This window comes from Macrotis lagotis, chromosome 2, assembly GCF_037893015.1.
Source record: "Macrotis lagotis isolate mMagLag1 chromosome 2, bilby.v1.9.chrom.fasta, whole genome shotgun sequence".
NCBI classification, from domain to species: Eukaryota; Metazoa; Chordata; class Mammalia; order Peramelemorphia; family Peramelidae; genus Macrotis; species Macrotis lagotis.
Window position 1 is genome coordinate 93,702,497 of NC_133659.1, and position 24,480 is coordinate 93,726,976.

The 24,480-nt window shown below is 31.1% G+C and overlaps 1 protein-coding gene across 1 annotated transcript; it reads left to right on the forward strand.

The window, feature by feature from the left end:
- Nucleotides 1–370: 370 nt before the first annotated feature.
- On the forward strand, nucleotides 371–1,579 carry LOC141511915 (beta-1,3-galactosyltransferase 1-like). The gene has a single exon (XM_074220891.1). It carries the CDS (start codon nucleotides 407–409, stop codon nucleotides 1,577–1,579), a length of 1,173 nt encoding a protein of 390 aa, XP_074076992.1. The 5' UTR covers nucleotides 371–406.
- Nucleotides 1,580–24,480: the final 22,901 nt, after the last annotated feature.

A 24,480-nucleotide genomic window follows, 5' to 3' on the forward strand; every position in this document is an offset into this window, starting at 1 on the left:
TCAAACTGCAACCATATTCAAGTTATTTGAGAAGTAGGTAGAGCAGACATATCTTAAATAATTTTAAAGAAATTTGATTAAGCATAAATAAATGATAAAGATACAAAATATTTATATATGAATATATGTGCATAAATATACATAGTATATAATGTAATATTTTAGGGAACAAATGTTCTATTTAAATTTAACAATAGAATCATATATGATATTCTTTAATATCTCTATTATGCCACTTAAAACAATTTTGCTTTATTCCTCAGGTGAAAAATTTTCTACAAAAGATTAATCATAGCTGACAAAATGTCAGGCATCTTCTGAAGAAGGAAGTAAAAGCAAATGAAAACCAGCTACTGGGCCTTTGGTGAAGCATAGTGAGGAAAAGAACCTTGGCAAATTATGAAACATGGTTCCTGAGAAAAGAGGTCTAATATGTTCTTGGCCCTCTCTGAAACTATGTCTCTTGATTGGTGTTATTTGCTCAGGAATTAGTTATTTGTTTTTCACGCATGAAGCAGCTAAAATATCAACTGAACTAACAAAGTCACTGATCTACAATACAGTTAAGATTTCATTCCAAGGAACATCCCCAACCCCCAGGACTTCAAGGCAGAAACAGCTTCTCAAGAGTCAGGGACACATTACAACCCTGAGGCCACAACTCACTACACCTTTCCATTTAAAGGTCAACCAAACAACTCAAAATAAGGAAAAGCACCAGGACCCTGTGCCATATAAATTTCTAATCCAGGAGGAAGACAAATGCAAAAATACAACTCCATTCTTGGTGTTTTTAATATGTACTACAGAGCATGAAAAGTTAAGAAGGAATAGCATCAGAAAAACTTGGGGGAATGAAAGTCTGGTGCCGGGATTTCCTGTGGTTCGTTTATTTTTGCTAGGTGTCAAGAACCAAGGCTCTACTGAAGCAATAAGAGAAGAAAGCAGGATGTTTCAGGACATCATTCAACAGGACTTTAAAGACACCTATTCTAACCTGACCCTCAAGGTCTTGATGGGCATGAAATGGGTTGCTACTTATTGTCCTAAAGCACATTTTGTCATGAAAACAGATTCTGATATGTTTGTTAATACTGAATACTTGATCCAAAAGCTACTGGTTACAATATCGACCTCACAGCTTTATTTCACTGGTTTTCCTATGAGGAGATATCCACCTATAAGAAATCGCAGGAGCAAATGGTACATGCCTTTTGACCTGTACCCTGGATCAGTCTACCCAGATTTTTGCTCTGGAACTGGATATGTATTCTCTGGAAGTTTGGCAACCATGGTATACCAGACTTCTTTTAGTGTAAGAGTTTTACCCTTAGAAGATGTATATGTAGGTCTGTGCCTTCAGAAAATGGGAGTCAGGGTGACAGCACCACCAAGATTTTCTTTATTTAATCCATTTAAAATTCCATTTAAACCCTGTGTCTATAACAAACTTATCACATCCCATTATATTTCTCCCAATGAGCTGCTCAAATTTTGGGATCTTATACAAAAGAAAAAGCATGAATGTTTTCAAAATTTAAATGGCCAACCCCCTCCCTTTATATTTGTTCACAATTAAACAAGAAAGTCACTCATCAGCAAAGAAATCATATTGAGTCTTTGTGGATTTTCATAGTTCTCATTATCCTGGTGTATTATTCCTATGCATAAGTGAAGCACATGTGAAAGAGTCACTGGTGAGGAATTTAGTTGTAGGTATGTGGCTAACACATATAGAGAAAATATTTGTAAATCTCATGTGCAAAAGAGTGTTATATTAATTCTTATTCCTCCTATTCTTCCCTTTAACTTAGTGCTTAAAATCCAACAACTAACTCATCTCCATTGTCAGTCCTAAATATTGATGTTAGATGCAATTTCATGTGTTCCCCCCCCTTATTTTATATTCTTGGATTTTTGTATGTCAAAAAAATGTAAAATTAAGTTAGACACACACCATTGTCATGCAAATAATCAAATCTGGATCTATTGGTGACAAATATTCTACTTCTTTGACTATAGAGGCAATTTAATTTCTGTGTTTTTTTTAAGGCATATTTTCAAATAAGTTAAATCGAGTTAAATCTTAAGGAATTTTTTCCAAAAAAACCCACAGTTTTTGAGCTAAGTTGGCATTATATGAAACTATTTGGAAAAAAATCTGTTGGGAAATGTATTTCAGAATTACTTACAGAAATAAACTTCATCTTCAAATTTGCCAAAAATACCGAATGAGTTCTGTTAAATTTCCCCCTTTCCAGATTGCTGGGGAAGTTGAGTCTCATGATCAATTTATGCTCTAAGTATGAGGAACTGAAGAACTGTCATTCCTTTCTTCATTAAATGTCCACTATTCAGGGTTAATTTTCACTTGTAAGGTGAATCCCCTTTCAGAATGGTTAAGTAAAAGTTTCAGGGTCTCCAATTATTTTCTGTTTCAGTAGCAAGGAAGTATGGAGAAAGATTTCTATATAAACTAGGATTGCATAATTAATCATTTCTTTACAGAATAATTCCTTATAATGAATCTCCTGACAAAGTTAACATACTTAGAGTTATTAAATACTTAACTTTTCTTGTCATTACTAAATACTCAGAGGAAGTTGCATGAATATGATACTAGAGTTAGGAAGATATGAAATCAAATACATTCTCAGACATTTAGACATTGTATAATTCTACAAAAGTCATTTAACCTTGTCTGCTTCAGTTTTCTCATCCTATAAAATATAGATAACAATAGTACAATTAGATAATATTAGTAAAGTATTTTGCAAATGATAAAGTATAATATAAATTCTAGCTATTATTATTAGCTATAAATGCCTCCAAGATAAATATTCAAACTAAAGGAGACATAACAATTCATCCCCTGAATTCCTAGTTCAGAGGTGCTTGACTTAGAGGCCCTGAACTCATTTAAAAGTATTTTAATAATTCAATTTCATTGAGATTTGTTTCTTTTGCAATTTATTGCATTTTATTTTATGTATTTAACAACATTATTCTAAGAAAGGTTTCTTAAATTATACAAGATTGTGTTCTGGACACAAAAGGTTAAGAATCTTTGTCATAACCTTTTCCCAGATAAGTTATAACCAATGATCATGTTAGTTACTACCTGCAGTGAATGTGCAAACACACAGATACATATATTCACACACATATATTCACACATACATGCACCAACACAAACTCATGCACACATGACTGAACAAACTACATCTTTCATTGGAAATATATTTAGGACAATTTTCTTTTCATTAGTTACCTACTTTAATGGACATTTTATGTTTCCTATTATATTTATAATAAAAATTAATCAGGTTTAGAAATAATCTTTATTCATATATATATTTTGAAGATTTATCTGAGCTTTCTAAGAAAATATACCAAGATAACACAGTCTAAAAAATCTCACAATACACATCCTACTATAATCCACCATATAGGTTGATAATTGATTAAATTCTCCCTAGACCATGTCAACTGGAAGAGATTCCCCTAGCAATTGAATGAATGTTAAATATAAGTAAACTAAATTGGACTTGCTTGGAGAGTAAGTGCAAACTTAAATAGTTTACTATATTAAACCTGCCCCAAATGAGACTATCTTAACTAACCATTTACCTTGGCTATTTTACCATCTTCTCTGATTTTGTTACTTCGTGTATGATATTCTTACAATATATACCACAGCTGCTGTTTTCCAATTCTTACACTTGCAGCAATAAATTCAATATGACCACTACTTCTGAAAAAGGCATGTATGTATAAACAAAACTATCAACTCATCATCCCTGTGATTCTCCAGCTTCATACTCCCATCTTTTGCTACTACTTTCTTAAGCCAACAATCTTATCCAATAGCATAAATGATACTTAAGGTCAATCACTATTCTATTTTTAAATGTATATTTACAGTGCTTAGCATATTGCTTGTAATGTTATTAGCATTTAATTTCTTTCATCCCTTCATTCTATTATGATCCCCTTTGCCACATATATTTTCGCTCCTTTACCACATGTATCTTAAGAGGTCCAATTGGAGGTTTGATAAACCAACAATTTATTATTTTATTTTGTTAGAGAATATTTTAGATAAAGGAAGCATTATCTTCCTGATTGTGAAATCAAATTGACTGTCATCTTTGCTATATGAAAATTCCCCTCATTTCTCAAGAAATAGGTATTTGTAAGCTTCAACTTTGTATTTATAATTTCTTTATGTTGTTTTTTTTCCTCTAGAATGGAAGCTCAGTGACCTAGCACAACACTTAAAATGGAACAGAGATGTATTAATAAATGATTACCAATTGATTAATTGATTGGTTCATTGGCCAATGAAGGAACTACAAAGGAGAGAACTAAAGTCTTTTCAATGGTAGCAAGTGGTAGAATCAGGTTTAGTTCTGCATACTCTGAATCCCTTCTACAATCTACTATCCAACTTTACTGGAAAACCTGTGAAATTAAAAAGGAAATGAATGAAAAGAAGCAAAACCTTTAATAAAATATAAAAATATAATATTATTTTTATTTTATTTTGTCTCATTTATGGAATCATCATGATCCAATGGAAAATACCAGACTAGATATCAAAGGAGGCAAGTAAAATGCTAGATCTGTCATTTATTACGTTTGGTTTTGAAAAGTCTTGATGATCACTAGGTTCTCTTTGACCTTTAAATTTTAAGATACAATGAAATGTTAGCCTTCAAATAAATTCAAATTTTATACTCATATATTTGCATGTGGATGTGTTTATATACATATGTTTTTTCAGTAATTCAATAAACAATTGTTATGTGCCTACTAAGTACTAGGGATAAAATATAAATAAATTTTTGTATACAAATACAATATTAGTAAAGGAAGGGTCATTCAAGAAATGGAAGTAAAAGAAAATATGTTGAGACTTTGTTCCAAGACACTCACTAGGTAAGCAAAATGCTTAACCTGAAAATTAGCAGGGGCAGAGTCAAAACAGCAGCAAAGAGGCAACTTTCCTGAGTTCACCCACCAAACCTGTCTAAAGACTTAAAGAATGACAGAAAATAATTTCTGGGGCAATAGAATCCACAAAAGAACAATCAAAAAAACATTTCCAATCGAAGAAAACTTAGGAAATCAGTAGGAAAAATAAAATCTGTCACATCTCAGTAAGAATGGGTGGAGCACAATTCAGTACAAGATTTACTAACACAGATAAAGTCATTCCCCAATTGATAAATGATCAAGTGATATGAACAGTTCAAAGTTATCAAAGTTACTTATGGCCATATCAAAATGTTCTAACACTATTGATTAGAGAAATTCAAATTAAAGGAATCCTGTGGTACTACCTCATAGCTATTAGATTGCCTAATAGGACAGAAAAGGAAATTAAAATGACAAATATCGGAGGGTATGAGAGAAAACTGATATATTAATCCCTATTGGTGGAGTTGTGAGTTGATTCAAACATTCTGTAGGCCAATTTGGAACTATTATCAAATGACTATTTTTATAGTCCTGCAAAGCCTTTGATCTAGCAAGATCAAAATAACTTATTTAATATCTGTTATTTAAGAAGAAATTATATATGTATTCTGTAACCCTGGCAGTGGTGAAAGTTTTACATTGAAATTTTTGAAATTTATATACATATATATATATATATATATATATATATATAACTACATTGGATTTTTTGAAATTTTATATATCTGTTATATATAATATTATATAAAGCTAAATTCATAGAATCATGTTTTCTTTTTGAAAATAGGAACGTATTTGAACAAGAGGAAAATAAGCTTATAAAACAGAGATGTGAAAGAAATTTATGTGGAACAGATATTTAGTTATAAGGTTAACTTTAAGAAAATGAAATGGCAGCATGGATACATTATGTTTCAAGTAGGTTAAGAATTTAATGTTTAATTTTAAAGAAGCAAAAATGGTAAACTCAGAAGAAGGTTGTATAAGAAATTGGGAAAATAATTCTGAATAAATGTGAGAGGTGTTGAAAAATGATTGGGAGACTGAAAATTATGTAACCCATAGTTAGATAATTTACTGATGAGCAAGATGTTGAAAAGTTATATACGAATAACTTAAACTTAAGAAATCAAAAAGGAAAAGATGAGAGGAGAATATGTTATGGACTTCTGGGACAATCTATGCCTCATGAACAGTGGGGGTCTGTAAAAGGAATTTAATATTGGACTTAAGTTCAAAGAGAGTATGGTTGAAATGGTATTAATTGGGGAAGCTGCAGATTATTTGAGATATCTACTGGAGATATCAAAGAAGAGATGATGAGAAGAAAAGCTAGGCATAATTTTCCTGGTTTAAATATTGTGTCACCTATATGTTTTTTGTAAAACATGTACTTTGTTAAATTAAGTAAAGTTAATCATTCAACTCATCCAAATATTTATAACATGGGAGCATTTAGGACCTTAGAAATATCAGGAATTTCATTTGTAGAAAATATTGAAGGAAGAAAGATGTTTCCTACAGAATCTCCTTGTTTAAATTTACATGCTTGGGATTTCAAAAATGAATGTTTTCCACCCTGGGTTGTTTGTCATACCCCAAATAGAAAAATTTATGATCATTCTATATTTTTCTATTTTTTTATTTTTTATTAGGTTTTTAGGTTTTTTGGGGGGCAAATGGGGTTAAGTGGCTTGCCCAAGGCCACACAGCTAGGTAATTATTGAGTGTCTGAGACCGGATTTGAACCCAGGTACTCCGGACTCCAGGGCCAGTGCTTTATCCACTGTGCCACCTAGCCACCCCATGATCATTCTGTTTTGCTACAAGTGTGGAATTCTCCTGATAGAGTTGTTCCACGGGGGATTCCAGGCTATATTAAACCAATTATATACCCACAAATAGGGTTAGCTAATTCAGAGATATGGAAGGCTATGAGAGCTATAGATGAGATGAGGTACATACAATGAAATAGGAATGTTGGACAAAATATCTTATGCAGAAAAGAAATTGTCCATGACTGGATGCACAGGACCAGATAGTGCCTTCATTATATGACATCAAAGATGTCAATATTATCAGAGAAAAAAGGGGGTATAATGTTAACTGTTACAATTGCACTGTTCAAGCATGTGTAAATAAGGAAGTGATAGACGATGATTTTGTTTTCATGATACGACAGCCAAAATTTGCTGTATTACACACCAAGTTAGAAGACTGGTATATGTCTCCTTCTGATGAGTTCTTAGAAAAGGTATTAAAAGAATGAGGCAAAAGATACATGTTAGTTGCATTGTGTTGGGAATATTAAGTACATAGCAGCCATTATAGCAGCCACTTCAGTGACTATTTATGTACAAGTAGGGAATAAGGAAAAAATAGAAGCTAAATATATATACTCAAGAAATATCAGAAAATACTCAGGAGAGAATTAATGAAGATCTTTATCATTTGATTAATGCATTACAAACCTTTGTAATGAACACAAGATACAATAGCAATGTGATTATAGATTTTCTGCTATTTGTGTTACTCCTTTAAAATATGATACTTCATTTATTCCAGGGGATAATATAAAAGTTTATTTGAATGGAATATAGTGTAATGTGTCTATAACTATGGATATGAATTAATTGCTTAAAATTGTTAATGATATTGCATTGACACCTAGAATGGAAATGGACTCAGGTGTTGATAATTTGTTTGACTTTGTTAATAGGTTTCATCCTTTTCATTTTATGAACCTATTAGTGAGCATGCTTCCTGGTATCTTTGCATTATTATTGATATTGTATATTATTCCCATTTGTCTTAAACATCTTTTATCACTGGGACAAAATATAGATGTCCTAACACACTGCCTAAAGCTTTAGCATGCCTAAGAAGGGGGAATCTGTAGAGGGTCAGCCCCTGGGAGTGATTTTCACATATCCTTGGTGACCTTTTCCATCAGAGATATGTATGTATTATTGCTCATTGTATGGATCTGTTGGCTCTCCAGTGAATCCTGACATGGGATAATATGTGGTTCCAGAGGTGGTTGTAAAGGCTTTTTTGACAGAGAAGTATGCAGATTTCTAAGAACAAATATTGTAAATTTACACAGGAAATTGTGAAATTGGGTCTCCTTCAACCGGTCATTCCTGAAATAAGTTTTTGCTACAAAAAGTCTTTATTTACAAAAATAAAGTTGGCAGATTTTCACTTCCAAACCTTGAATATTTGGGTATGATTTTCTACTTAATCTGACTCTTGGAAATTCATTTCCAGACCCACACCAGAGCTATCACAGGCAATACTCCCCAAATCATTGGTTATTAATAATCATTACTTTCAATCGCAACCAGTAACTGTGAATGTTTCCCAAAAATCTGCCCTGGACTCTCTTTTCTTTACACTCTGTATTATTTCACTTTGTGATCTTATCAGCCCTTCTTCTTCTTATTATTATTATTATTTTAAATTTATTACTATTTTTTCTTTCCCAGATTCATGTAAAAAAAACAATTTTAGCATTCATTTTTAAATCTTTGAGTTCAGGTAGCTAGGTGGCACAGTATATAAAGCATCAGCCTTGGAGTCAGGAGCATCTGAGTTCAAAAATGACCTCAGATATTTAATAATTACCTATCTCTGTGACCTTGGATAAGTCACAATTCCATTGCCTTGCAAACACAAAACAAGCAAACAAACAAAAAACAGCTTTGAGTTCAAAATTCTTTCCCTTCATTCCTTCCTCCCACCCCTACTCCATTGAGAAGGCAAGCCATTGCATAATGTCATGCAAAACATTTCTATAACAGTCATGTTGTGAAGGAAAATATAAATTAAAAACCCTCAAGAAAAAAGAAAAGTTTTTATTGAGTTTTTTTTTTTTTGCAAGGCAAATTGAGTTAAGTGGCTTGCCCAAGACCACACAGATAGGTAATTAGTAAGTGTCTGAGACCAGATTTGAACTCAGGTATTCCTGACTACAAGGCCAGAGCTTTATCAACTGCACCACCTAGCCACCCCAAAAATAAAGTTTTAAAAAGTATGCTTCATCTATAAAAAAATATGCTTCAATCAGTTATTTCTCTGGGGATGAGTAGCATTTTCATCTTAAGTCCTTCAGAGTTGTCTTGGATCATTGCATTGTTGAGAGTAGCCAAATCATTTTGTACTCTTTATTTTGCTTTGCTTTGAATCAGCTCATATAAATCTTTCCAGATTTTGTTGAGATTGTCCTGTTCATCATTTCTTATAGCAAAACAGTATTCCATCATAATCATATAGCATAATTTGTGTGTATATATATATATATATATATATATATATATATATATATATATATATATACTTAATGTGCACACAACCAGAGTGGAAATGTATTTTTTTAACTTGAAATTTTGGTCAAATTTCTTTTTATTATGCTCAACTGGCATAATGGATTAAAGAAAGGAAAAAAGTAGATTCTTTCAAATTGTTGAAAATATAATTTAAAATAAGAATTTAAAATGGCCAACATTTTCCTGACTCTTGTAAAAATTGGACTTGGCAAAAAGAAAAGCATACTTCTCATTACAATCTATCAAAAAACAAGCTTACTTACTATTTTTGATTGAAGTCATCAAATCAGATTTCTACCATACCATTGTCCCCCTCCCCTCAAAAAATAGATGTTTCAATGAGAAGAGAGAAAAGAGGAAAAATATTGAATGTTAATTTTATAAATGCTTTTTAGATGAATCTAAAGTAAGAAAATCAAGTTATGTACTAATGAATTAGAGATTCCACGCAGGAAGGGATTTTAGCGATAGCAGCTAGGTAGTAGAGTGTATACAGCACTGGACTTGGAGTTAGGAAGACCTGAATTCAAATTCAGCCTCAGATACTTGTTAATTATTTGCCTGGCCAAGTCAATTAAACCCGATGCCTTAGATTCCTCCTCTATAAAATGAACTTGAAAAGGAAATGGGGAAATACTCTAATATCTCTGCCAAGCAGACACCAAATAGAGGTACAATGACTCAACAACCATCTCAACATGTACATTACACAGTGTAGGAAACAAATCCAGAGAAATAAAATTATTTTCCAATATTATAATTAGTAAGTAGTAGAGTCAGACTTAGAACTCAAATACTCAGTTCTTTAATTCAATACTATTGTTGAAGAATAATTAGGACATCTGTATCTTATCATTCCCTCTGTCATACCCACCACTTCCACCTCACTCAATTCAAGTTGGTTGATAAAATAGCATTAACATCTATTGAACTACAGAACTATATAAGAAATTGTCCAAAACAGGAATACAAGAGTCTTTGCTTTATTTTTAAATTCTAGTGTTTCTGGACTTTCTTTCACCAAATCATAGAAGGTGAGAGATTGAAAAGAGAATAGATTTCATCTATGAATTGATTTACTGAAGGTCAAAAAGATGGGACTGGCCCAATATTATATAGTGTGTCAATTAATGGAGGAACAGGGTATAGAACCCAGTTGTTCTAATTGACAGTTCCATTACACCATCTTTCCCTGAGTTATTTTTGGTACAAATACGGTGGATGGATGACACTGTAAAAACTCAAGAACGTAATTCAGTGACCTCCAAGAACCCCTCTATATCTACCATTTCATGATTCTTCATGAAATGAAGTACAAATTCTTCAGAAATTATACCTTTTTAAACAGTCAAGGTAAAGTTGCCTAATTATTACTGTTTATTAATCCAATAATCCAATCATCTTAGAAACTCTTCCACTACAACTAGATCTTCAGTTGTCTGCATTTTTTCTTTTGCTGTATTTTCCATTCAGTCTGGATATAAAATATATAGCTGATTGCCAAATATGAACTTTAGAATACCATAGTTTGGGGTGGAAAAAAACTTTTCAATTTCTTTGTTCCCTTTAAGGTTTACTAACATATTTTTATTTTTTACATAGACATTTCTAGATATGTTCCAGATAAAAATTTGCCCAATTCCAGTCCCTAGTTCCTTCAGGTGTGATGTTGAGATCAAATGAGTCATTCACAGGTCATTGAACAGTGAACAACAAGAAATCTACTTAGCTCTAATGCAACAAATATATCAAAACTCATCTGATCATCAGGACAGGGTTTCCATTCTCTGTCACAAAACAGAGCTCTTGGACTCTGGCTACCATTACAAGAATTAGTTAAAGAAAACAACCTGATACAGCAACATCAGTTAACCAGTTAGGAAGTACAGAGTATAGAGTGCTGGACTTGTAGTCAAGTCCTGAATTCAATTCTGACCTAAGACACTAACTTGAACTTGCTGTATGAACCTAGACAAAAACTTAACCTTTATCTGCCCTTAGTTTCCTCATTTGTAAAATAAGGTCAATAATAGCACCTCTCCTCCACCAAAAGTTATTGTCAGGATAAAATGAAAAAATATTTGTAAAGCACTTTGCACACTCTCTGAAATGTTAGCTACTTAATACATCTCTTATTTCACATTTCACATCTACATTCTCAGACTCTTTTGAAAAGCATAGGGTTGTGATGTCCTTTGAGGTAGGTTCAACTTTATATAATTTTGATGAGACACCATCCAATTTCCTTTTCTTTTCTTTTTTTTTGGGGGGGTAGACAATGATGTTAAGTGACTTACCCAAGGTCACACAGCTAGATAATTAGTATCTGAGATCAAATTGGAACTCAGGTCCTCCTAACTCCACTGTGCCACCTAGCTGCCCTCCATTGAATTTCCTATAAAATTCTTGTTTGTGCTAATTTTGCTTACTTTGGTATCAATTTATTCAATTCTTCCCATGTGATCTTTGAGTTCCTCATATTTCTCATATCTTCAAATTCAACATCTCATTCTATCCATTTACTATAATTTGTTTTGCCAGTATGAATTCACTGATCTCTTTCTAAATCTTTGCTTTATAATATTTGGGAAAACACTCAGCAGATTATAGTCTTTCATTTTGAAAGGTATTCAACTCAAAACACATCAATGATAATAAGAGTGGTATACATTATCAGGATTTAAATTGTGAGATTTGCTACCCAGACAAAGAAGCAGCAGAACTCTGTATTTCATACATAAAAAAGCTGCTTTCCTTGATCATCTTTTCCTGGTAATTCACGCTGTGATACAATCGGAAGAATTATGGAGACACAATTGATTTTAACCTGAGATGAAAATTATCTTCTATCTATAATATTAAAGAAGTATCCTTATTAGTATCACTAAGCTACTTCAAGGTTATATGGTTTCAATAACTGTTTTGTTGGCAATTTCATATCAAGAAGTTAAAAAAAGTGTCCTAGAATATTGATGGAAATGCCTTAGGGAATTCAATGCTATTAATAATGAAAAACATCTCTGAAAACAAAAATAATTATGAGGGAAGGTAGGCAGTTCATGTCATTATAATTTTAGTAATAATTTTTAAAGTGATTAGAAACACACTAGCAACATTTCTAGGTTGACATTGCACACCCCCCCCACATATCACCCAGCATTTACCCTTATAACAACTATCATCATCAGAGTAAAGGAAACAAAATTGCCCTACACATAACATCTATGATATATGTAGGTAATGCAGTAGACAGTATTGTGTACTGCAGTCAAAAAGACTAGATTATTTAAAATATCACATTATTCAAAATTTTTAGCAATCAATTTATGTACAAGATTAATTCAATAAGAGGCATAAGAAATGGACAAAGATGGAAAAATGAAATAGCATTTTATTATTTGACTTGTTTTCTTTTAGTATCAAATAAATAGCATGAGAACATGATTCTCTTCAGGGATAAGTAGAAAATAAAATCATCTGATTTTCTTTTTCCCCCCCTTTTTACCCTGCAGAATTTATATCACTGGAATATGATCAGAGAGAGAGAATCTTCTCATCAGCTAAATTAAGACATTTTAATTCTGTAGTAGAAGTTTTTGGGAAAGTTATTACTGTCCTTCTTGTTCCAAATTGAATGGGAATATGATTCCCTAGATTCAGGTAAATCTCAATTTTTTCCCTAAAGTGGGAGATGAGTATTCATGAATCCATGCAGCATGGAAAACTTTACACCCTTCGTTATAAATATCTGTCAGGTAGGAAAAAATCAGTCAAGCCCAGCTACTAATCATTTTCAACAGCTTTTTTGCCAGTGGAAATGTCAGAGTCGTTTCAGAATACAATTTTTCCTAAAAACATTAAAAATCAATTAGTGTTTATTAAAAAGTGAGGAAAGGACTTTCTTTCTTCAAAAAATCAATTATAGATTAATTGCTGTTACAAAAGCATATGAAATGTAAATTACTTCTAAATTTCTTGCTGGTACCATCATGTGCTATGCTATGGTGTGATTTTGATAAAAGCTATTAAATATTATTAAAAGATGCTCAAAATTTCTAAAGCATTTTGATTAATAACAAACTGGTGATCTTATATATTCATATATGTAATTGTATATTTACAAGACATTCCTGAATTTATCACTTTAGTAGATTTTTTTATCATATGCTAAAGGTTATTATACCAGTACTAGGAAGAAAAAGATATTGATAAAAGAACCAAGAGAAACTTTGGTGGATGGGAAAGTATACTTGGCAATGAGAAAAAGACCTAGATTCTAGTCCTGGTTTTACCTTAAGGCAGAATGATGTTTCATGAGGCTCTTTGTTTAGGGGCACCTGGTGGTGCAATGGATATAGCTCTGGCCCTGGAGTCAGGAGGACCTCAATTCAAATCTGGATTCAGACAGTAATTACCCAGCTGTGTGATCCTGGACAGGTCAATTAACTCCATTGCCTTGGAAAAAACAAAACAAAACCAAACAAAAAATTCCTTATTGATCTAGACTCTATTTTCACTGCTACAAAATGAGAAAGGAAGACTAGATTTTATAGAATCTTTTAGATATAAAATCTTGGGATTTAAGTAACTCAGGATTTTAAAAGAATCTGGTGTGAAGATCTATATAAATCTTGTTCCAATGTCAGATGAAGTATATAACTACAATAGAAAGATGTTTGCTCTGTTTTTTTCCCTGTCCCCCTATGTTGTCCCCCAATTCATAATCTAACCTTAATAATATCATTAAATTATTACCTCACCTTTCCTATATAAACTATTATCACTTCACCACCACCAGAAAAAACCCAAACAATAAATCCTAAAGAGTTCATTTTAAAAATATAATATTAACCACTGGTAACAAATTACCAATGTATGATTTTTTTAAGAAGTTACACTGGATTTTCTTTCACTTTTGTTTTGTTTTGTTTTTTTTTTGCAAGGCAATGGGGTTAAGTGACTTGCCCAAGGTCACACAGCTATCTAAGTGTCTGAGTATTAAGTGTCTAAGTCCCACTTTGAACTCAGGTCCTCCTAACTCCAGGGTCAGTGCTTTATTCACTGTGCCTAGATGCCCTCATTCATTTGCTGAAAGACAGTTTTGTAAGCATTTATCTGCATAGCAGTTTAAATTATCCATGGTGATTAGTCACTATATTAATTGATCTTTACAATGTTAAATACTTTTCTCCCTTATATGGATAACAGTAAGTACACAAAATATGTCCTGAATTGAAATCAGAATAATATACTTTAAAGTCTCATAATTCTATCTCTATACAAAAGCATTTAGAAAATTTTCATACTTTTGTTCCTGAATTGCTTTGTAATTGTCTTGTCAGATGCCCAGGGACATAATATCATTGTTTTAGGTCTGTAAAGGTCTGTACACTGGATTAGCCAGTACCACTTTTACATTTTTGATATTGTAGAGAAAATATGCAAAGTTACAATGAATATTGATATCTGTGGTAATGGGTTAACAGAAACTGGTTTATCCATATGTAAATTTTTAAAGTACATTTTTCATTTTTTAAATTTTTTTTTCAAATTTTGAGTTCTGTATTATCATCTCCCTCTCAAATCTCTCACAACCATTATGCTGGAAAGAGATAAAAAACTTAAATCATGTAAAAGTACTTGCATATTAGTCATGTTGAAAAGAGGCAATAAAATATAAAAAGTATAAAATATGTTTATATATGCATTCATATATTATCAATTCCTTCTCTGGATATGAATAACATTTTTTTTTGCTATAAATCCTTCAGAGTTCTCTTGGATTATTGTGTTGCTGAGAAGAACAGTCATTCACAGTTGATTGTTGTACAACATTGCTTTAACTGTGTACAAGGTAATCCTGGTTCTGCTCACGTTACTTTGCATGAGCATATTTAAGTCTCCCCAGGTAAACCACTGTGGTTGTGATTTCTTATAACACAATAGTGTTCTAACACAGGCATATGCAACAAGTAGTTCAGCCATTCCACAATTGATGGGAATCTCCTCAATGTCTGATCTCAGCCATCAGTTTGATGTCTTTAAGACATCAATGGATGAAAGTTTATGCAGTTTTGTAGCCCTGGGGATAGTTTCAAATTGTTCTTTTAACCACCAACAAAGCATTACTTTCCACATCTTCTCCAACATTAGTCCTTTCCATCCTTTTCCAACATACAGCTGTTTTCATTTGAATTTCACCAATCAATAGCAATTTTGATTATTTTTATGGGAGAATAGATCACTTTTTTCTTTATCAATTGAGGAATGACTCATATTTTGATAAATTTGACTCAGTCCCCATACATTTGAGAAATAAGGCCTTGATAAGAGAAATTTGCTGTATTTTTTTCTTGTTTCTTTCTAAAATTAGCTTAATTGATTTTGTTTCTGCAAATTCTTTAATGTAATCAATTTTTCTCTTCCTACCCCACCACTATCCTATCTCTTGTTTGGTCATAAATTTTTTCTGCATTCATAAATCTGATAAGTAAAATTTTCCATGCTCCTCTAGTTTGCTTATAACATTGTCCTAATAGTTTAAATCATTTATAAATTTTGACCTTATCTTGTCTCTATTTGACCTCTATCTTGTCTCTTACTCAATTCCTATACATTTTTCTTAACTTTTTTTGTCAAATAGTTATTTTTTGTCCCCAAAACTTAGCTCTTTGGATTTATCAAATATGAGATTACTGTAGTCTCTTACTAGAGTTTATGATGTATCTAAACTATTCCATTGATCCACCAATCTATTTCTTAGCCAATACCAGATCGTTTTTTTTGAATATCAAACTGTAATACAGTTTGAAATCAGGTACTGTCAGGCAATCTTCCTTCACATTTTTTTTTCATTTTTTCCCTTGATATAATTAAACTTTTGTTCTTCCAAATTAATTTGTTTTAAACTCTATAAAATAATTTGTTAATACTTTAGTTGGTATGTTACTGAATAAGTAAATTAACTTAGTTAAAATGATCATTTTCATTATATTGTCTTGGCCTATACATAAGAAATGAATATTTCTCCAATTGTCTAAATCTGTCTTTATTTGTATGAAAACATGTTTCTACTAGTTGTCATATAGTTCCTGCATTTATCTTAGCCATCTCTGAATCATTCTTTATTGTCGAGTGATATGAAAACTATAAAAAAACTTATAATAGTTTTATGAAAAAGAATAGGCAATTTTATAACAAATTTAACTTTTGTGTAGTGAGATTTACTTTACTGTGGGATGCATCTATCAGTATTTCAAAGGGAAAAGGAAAACAGCATTTTCAAAACAAGTACTCAGGATTTAATTTCTAATGAATTTTCAAATAAAGGGACACAAGTTTATTGGTTTTCATGTATTCCTAGCAATTATCAGAATTAGTTTCATTTTTATCATAACAATGGATCTATAATCTTATCAATATAGATATTTTTCTTTCAATATTTAGATATTCTACATTTTACATAAGAAATGCATATATAATATGATGCATTGTAATGTATAGGTCAATCATTATTTATTAACCTTTCTTTGAATATGGCATTTTTTTCTATTTCCACATTTATTTGATTGCATTCTTTATACCATATATCTGAATAATTTATTCTTAGATTAGAATAAATGGTTCTAAAATTACATCATGCTTAGTCTAATCCATAAAAAGTAAGTGTTTTATTTATTCTTAATGTTTCAAAGATCATTGATTTGACACACTGCTGGAAGAACTATGTCATACATATGCACAAACATAAACATACATGTATATACACATATAAATAACAAGTTATATAAATATATGGTTTAAATCTTTATATGTAGAGTAATTATATAAATATAGTTAAGAGTAATAATACATTCATGTATATTCATACTATTCATGACATTCATGTGTTTTACATAAGAAATATTCCATATATGGGGCACCTCAGTGGTATACTGTATAGAGCACCACCTCTGGACACAGGAACACTATCCTGAGTTCAAACCCAGCCTCAGGCATTTACTAATTGTGTGAACCTGAGTAAATCACTCTTACCATTTGCCTCAATGAACTGGAGAAGGAAATAACAAAGCACTCCAGTAATTTTTCCAAGAAAATTCCAAGTACAGTCACAAATAGGCAAATATTACTGAAATGAGTAAAAAAAAAATAATAATTTCATATATACTTCTTACTCCAGTTCCTGAAATCTATCTAGGTAGTAGGAAATTTTAAATGCTTTAACAAAATAATAATATAAGAAAATTATAACATTTTAAACTTTTCAAAGCATTTTATATGTGTAAACTTATTTGATCATTTGATTCAAAAAACCTACTTAACATTATGACAATTGTTCATTTCTGAATATATTGTATAGCACATTCAGTGAGTTCCTTATATTTCTCTAATATAAGGAACTATATTTTAACCTGTTATTCTGCCTCAAGCTTGGTCATAATTATACAAAATTCTATCTCATTTTATTGGGCTTACATTTGTATTCTTGCAGTCTTTGTATTTATTGTTCTCTTATTTCTAGTTACTAACTCACATTTGTCCCATGTTTCATGTATTTTTGAATTCCATATTTGTTGTTTTTCATCATAGAATAATACTGCATTATATTCTTTTTATTTGACCATTCCGTAATATATAGTGAAACACTTTTGTTTCTAATTCTTTATTCCCACAAAAATCATAGGTATAAATATTTCAGAATATATATTTTTGCTTCTACTTTTGCCTCCATTTAGCATATAACTAACAGTAGCATCTGTAAGCAAATAGTATGAACAATTTAATCATTCTTTTTCTACAAACAATAAAATTTATTGGTCTATACTTTAGGACCAATTCAGAAATTTATCAGTGGTGTACTCATATGCATATCTTCACTTACCCTTTCCAACACTGAACATTTTGAACTTTAGTCATTTTTTTGTACATTTGATTTATGTGAGAAAAAAATTTAGAGATATAATTTATATTTCTCTTTTGGTGTTAGTGATATGGAGCAATCACACTTGTGGTTGTTAATAGCTTGTAATTTAAAAACATTGCCTGTATATTTGAATACTTATCCATTGGATAATGGCGTTTGATTTTATTTATGTGTGTTACTTCTTTAAACATCTTAGATATCAGAAAAGTATAAGATGGCTTTAAAACAAAAGTTGTTTTTCCTCTCGGATGACAGTTTCCCTACTTGTATTAATTTCATTGATTTTGTTCACACAAAACATTTTCAATTTATTAAAGAAAATTTATCTTTTTTGATCACTTCTATTCTAGATTGATTAAGAATTTTCCTGTTAGCCATAGTTGTGAAATTTTTTTATTTTCCTCAGTTCTTTAAAAGATATTATCTTTCATATGAAAGACACATTCATTTGAAGAAAGTTAGATTAGTATTGTGGATAGATATCCTGGCTTAGACCAGAATGGCTGTGTTCAGATTCACTTTTTGATACATACTGTGTAGGATTCTGCACTTAGCAACCTTGGAAAACTATCTATAGGTAAAGTTGAAGCTCATGTGCCATCCTGGTTTTGTAGAGGGAGATTCCTCACTAAGATCTAACAATGTGAATGCACAATAATTTCTTGCAATAAATATTGTTGTTCTTAAACTAAGTCTCATTAAACCAGATTTCAGTAATTTCACTAATAGAAACTCCCATTGAAGCAAGTGAATGTGTCAGAGTTTTTCTAGTAGCATGGCAACTCAGTGTTATTTGAAACATTGCTAAAAATAAGCAATGAATCTTACTTTTTATGAATAATCTAAGATATATGTGATACTTAGTACTTTGTTCTTTTTTTCAATCCAACATCATAAATATTGAAGGGTAAAGATCTGAAATTTCACAGAAGATATATGGTGAAAAGAATGATCCAGCAGTTTTCAAAGGAAGAACTATAAGCTATAACAAATGTAAAATCAATGCTCCAAATCACTAATAATTAAACATAAATTAAAACAACTATGATATTTTATCCCACAACCATTAAATCAGCAAAGATGACAAATGAATAAAATGAAAATTGTTGGTGGACAGACAGACTAAAACAAACAAACTAAATGGTTGATCATGCTATGAATTCGTCTGGAAAGCAATTTGGAATTATACCACAAAACTCTCTAAGTTTTACAAACCTATATCCCCTGAAAATGAAAGAAAGAGGAAAGAATACATGCATACCAACCTTTATATCAGTTTTTGGAGTGATGAAGTACTGAAAATTAAAGGAAGTGACAATGACTTTTGGATTGACTCACAAAATTATGCTCTTTATATAATGAAATATTATTACATAATAAGAAACTAGGAAGTCTTGTAGGAATTGAAATATCTAAAGCAAGCAATACTAAGAGAACAATTTATACAATACTATCATAAAGAAAATCAAAGAAAACCAACTTTGAAAATGGAACTAATGGAATTTAATGGAATTTTCACAATTCCAATGAACTGATGATGAAACCACCTAAAAATTGATGGATGTGTGCATTTGCTTTGCTTAGATAGGGATATTTGTTACAAGTTTTGCTTTCCTTCTTTTATAAATTTTAAAGGGAAGAAGTGTGAAAAAAAGAGGGCTCCTCTACAAATTTGTCAAAAAGAAATGCACATACAAGAATAGAAGGGAGAGAGAGATGAAAAGTGAATTTGAATGAAAAAAGTGAATTTGAAAGTGCCATGATGAATTAATCATATATTTAAATGGTTTTCATTACCCCTCTCTTTCAGTACCCCTCTCTTTTCTTAAAGATCTTTGAGTTTAACCAAGAGAACAACACATATATTAACAACAACATTGTGAGACAATCAACTCTAATGGAGGCAGCTCCTCTCAGCAGTTCAGAGAGCTAGGACAACCCTATTACACTGACCGTGGACAATGCTATCCCCATCCAGAGGAAGAAAAACAAAACAAGCAAACCAAAAAAAAAAAAAAAAATCCCAAACCCTTCAGAATCTGATGAACACTACATTCACTTTTAAAAAAATTCTCTTATGCATTTCTTTCCCTTAATCCAAATTACTCATACTGAAAATGACTAATCTGTATCCATGTTTAATACAAATATGTATGTACAATATTAACTTGACTATTCACAGCTGAGGGGAAGAAGGTAGGAAGGGAGGGTGGAAGGAAATTTTGTAACTTAAAAATATACATATGCCTATGGATGAATGTTGAAAAGCTTACATAACATGTATTTGGGAAAGTAAAATATTAATTTAAAAATTAAAAAAAATGAAAAGACCTTTGGTCTTTTTAAAAAGAAAAATCTACCTCTTTGTAACCAAAAACAATTGAATATTCGCTTATCATTTCCTTTGTATATTATTTATATGAAACTGTTCATTTTATTTGTCCTTTAAGTTCATAACCAAAAATAAATATTTTGTAAAAGCAAAACATTATACTGCCCTCCATTTGTGTGGGCTTACCTACTTGCAAATTCTTGACTCTGAACCATCCTTGCCATCTTCTTCTCATCTTTATCTGTTATATAACAGGTCATTGTTGGACAAAGATGACTATTCTCACTATGTCCCCTAAAAATTAACATTAGAGAAATGTGTTAGTTTATTATAAAGAAAAATTCCTCAATTAAAGCAAATCACAAGTAGAACAGACTAGTTCTACAGGTTTTAGAATATTTCTCACTAAAGATCAAGAGAAGATCATTTTATCATATTTTGGTACAATTGTAGCAGAATTCTTATTCAATAAACTTTGATATGTAATTCTATTACTCTCTATCAAGTCTTCTTTTCATGCTCCTCTATCATCATCCCATGAACCTTATGTAGTACTCTTATTTCTTTCGTACTCATATTTTCTACAATATAGACTAAAATATGATATATATTTAAAATATAGATATAAATAATAAGGAACTACTTTATAATGAACCTCAGCTATAACATCTCCTATAAGATCATCATTTAATTTGCCCTTGATTGATACATAATAACATGCCTCTCAGAAGTTCCAAATCTTTTTCTTTGCCTTCAAATCTACTGCATCAGCTTTCCTTCTTCTTACTTTCCTCAGTAGATATTTATGGTTTCTCTATTAATCAGTAATGAGATACTACAACTTTTGTACTCTACCTCTCAAAACTCCCCTTCTGCACTTATTCTATTCTTCTTAGCTTAAGAGAAAATGACTACTCTTCTTTGCCAAGACCAACTCAGCACTTCTAACCCCAATCTCAACCTATCCCAGGTCATACAGTTTCTCAGATATTAACTTATTTCCATTTTCTCTCTCTTATTAATCATTTCTCCCTAAATATTGATTTCCTGAATGCTGACAATTAATGTTTAAAATTTTTTCCATTCTTTATGAAAAGCAAACCAAAAAAAAACGTTCTGTTAACCTTGGCATTCCCCCATGGTATTATCATTTACCTCACCTCTGTTTTCTGCAAGAACTACAATTAAAATTGTCTTATGAATCATAGTTGAAGTTTTCTTTGTAGGTCACTTATTTGCATCCCTCCTTTGTCATAAAGATCTCCAGTGAGATAACATTAAAGAATTTGTGAATATTCAAGTTCTAGAGGATGCTTTGTCCTGAATCTACACTTCATGCTAGCTGAAAGGATGAGGAAGTTGTTCCTGAGAAGATGAGTACAATTATGTCTGAGACATCTTTGACTTATTAAAGCAGTAATATTTTATTACATTTATAAACCCCTATTTCTTTAATTATTTCTCAATAATTGGACATTTACTATGTAATCTAATCCTTTCCCACTAATAAAAAAGTACTGAATTTGAAACCTTTTTGACTTCCTTGTAATAAGAATTTTTTTTTTCTGCATAGTAAGATTTCTGGGTAAAAGGACATGGACATATAACATTTTTTTAAAGCACAATTACAAATTAATTTTTACAATGACTGCTGTGCTGCACAACTCTAATCACAGAATATTGCTCTGCTTGTATTTGCAAAACCTCTTAAATGTTTAATATTCCTATTTTTGGTGAACTTTGTCCATCTACTGGTTAAGAGGTGAAGTTTGAAAAACATTTTTAAATATTTATTTTTCTTACATGTACTTTAAAGCAATTTTGATTAATTTATGGTTGTAAATAGCTTGCAATATTTTTCAGAACTATATATTCATGTGATTTGAACTCTCCATTAGGTGGTCACTATGAGACTCACACATTTGTTTAAGTTACATATCTATCTTGTGTATCATCCTTATTAGACATATGTGATTCACTTTGTCTCTGAAAATAGCTTTCTTTTTATACCGTTAAAAAATTAATACTAAATGTTTGAAATTTCATAAATTGAAATTATTTTAGTTTTTGATCATATATTTCTCTTGCCTGATAAATAGCCACCACCACAACCTATTGCTTCGAAGTTATCTGATCTTCTTTTTTGCCCTTATAGTGTGACCTTGTATGTCAATTTTAAGATTGTTTTGTTATATAGTAATATGTTGTAAACTCAATTCCTATCAATCTTCTTTTCAGTTTTCCCTGGAAATTTTTTAGATAGAGTGTTCTTTCCACAGAAATATTATGCCTTTTTTTCAGCCAAGAGAATATTGAGTATAATCTCCCTTCTCTAATCTGTTCCAGTAATCTACTATTGTAGATTCAATAGGCACCTAATATTTTGGTGATTATGCCTTTTTATTAGAATATGAGTTATAGAAATGCTCTTCTTCCTTAATTCTTACATTGTTTAATATATTATTTGAATTTCTAGACCTTTAATTCTTCCCAGCAAATTCTTCACTCTGTAATCTCTTAAAAGTTTTATTAGTTCATACTTAAATATGCAAATAAACTTAGGTTGTTTTATTGTTTTTATTGTAGACCCAGTCATAAGAACTGACTTCTCCAGTTGCATTTCATTGTTTCTTTAAGGAATATTTTGCAGTTATATCTCTAGATATCTTAAGCATGTCTTGACAGTTTAATTTGCAGATTTTTTTTGCCTTTGGTAGCTATTTTGTAGTAGATTGCTATTTGTGTTATTTTCTCCTGATTTCATTGTTATTATATAGAAATGCTTTTCAAGTATTTGGTGGGTTTGTTTCATATACTGATAGACTAAGTTATATCAATTAGTTCCTTTCCCAATTGTCAGGAATTTTCTAAATATTCCATAATTCCACCAGCAAATGGGAATATTATTGTTTCTTCTTTGCAAATTTTTTTCTCTTAATATCTTTATTTTAGTCTGATTTTATAATTCTCATTCTCAGTTTTCAATTTCTCCATATTTACTGGTTGCTTAGCAGGTGCCTACAAATAGGTTCATTACTCATCCTTAAAAAATGCCTCAACTGTCATTTGTCCATCTACTATTGTCTTAAATATTTCCACTATTTTTGTGACTAAACTCTTGAGAAGGAAGGCTAGCTAAAATTGATTCCTCTATTTCTTTTTCTCTCACTCTCTTCTTAGCTCCAAATTTTGGTTTCCAAACTCATTATGTAACTAAAACAATCTTGGGTAGTTACCAGGGATTTCTTAAGTAACAATTGTGATGGCTTTTTTTTTCAGTCCTCACCCCTTTGTTCTTTCTGCAACCTTTGACATTATTTTTCTCTCTCTTCTCTTTGATCCTCTTTTTGATGTAGACTTTGTTGGTATTGTTCTCATTCATTTTGTCCTGCCTGATTGATCACTCCTTTTTTATATCTTTTGCTGGATTTTCATCCAAGTTTTTTCCTGCTAAGCTTGTTATGTCCTTCAAGAAAGGTAAACCCTCTTTACTTCTTTATTCTCTTTTCTTCATTTTGTTCTTTTACTTGATTATTACACCAGTTCCATTGGATTCAGTCATTTCAATCTATGCTGACACTTCTCAAATTTATTTTTCTAGCCTTAACTCTATTCTAACCTCGTCTCATGTCTCCTATTAACTATAGATGTCTCAAATTTGATATTCCAAAAACATGTCCAAGCTTGAAATTATTATGATTGCCTTTTCTCACAAGTTCTGCCAGGTCTTAACCTCCCAAATAATATTACCACCACTTTGCATCAAGACTTGTCTCACCTCAGCTTCATCTTCCACTTAATTTTATAACTGAAATTCTTAGAAAATTGGCCTGACCGCATCACTTCCTGATTTCCTTCAAATCCCAGCTAAAATTCCTTTATCTGCAAGGAACCTCTCCTGACCCCTGATACTA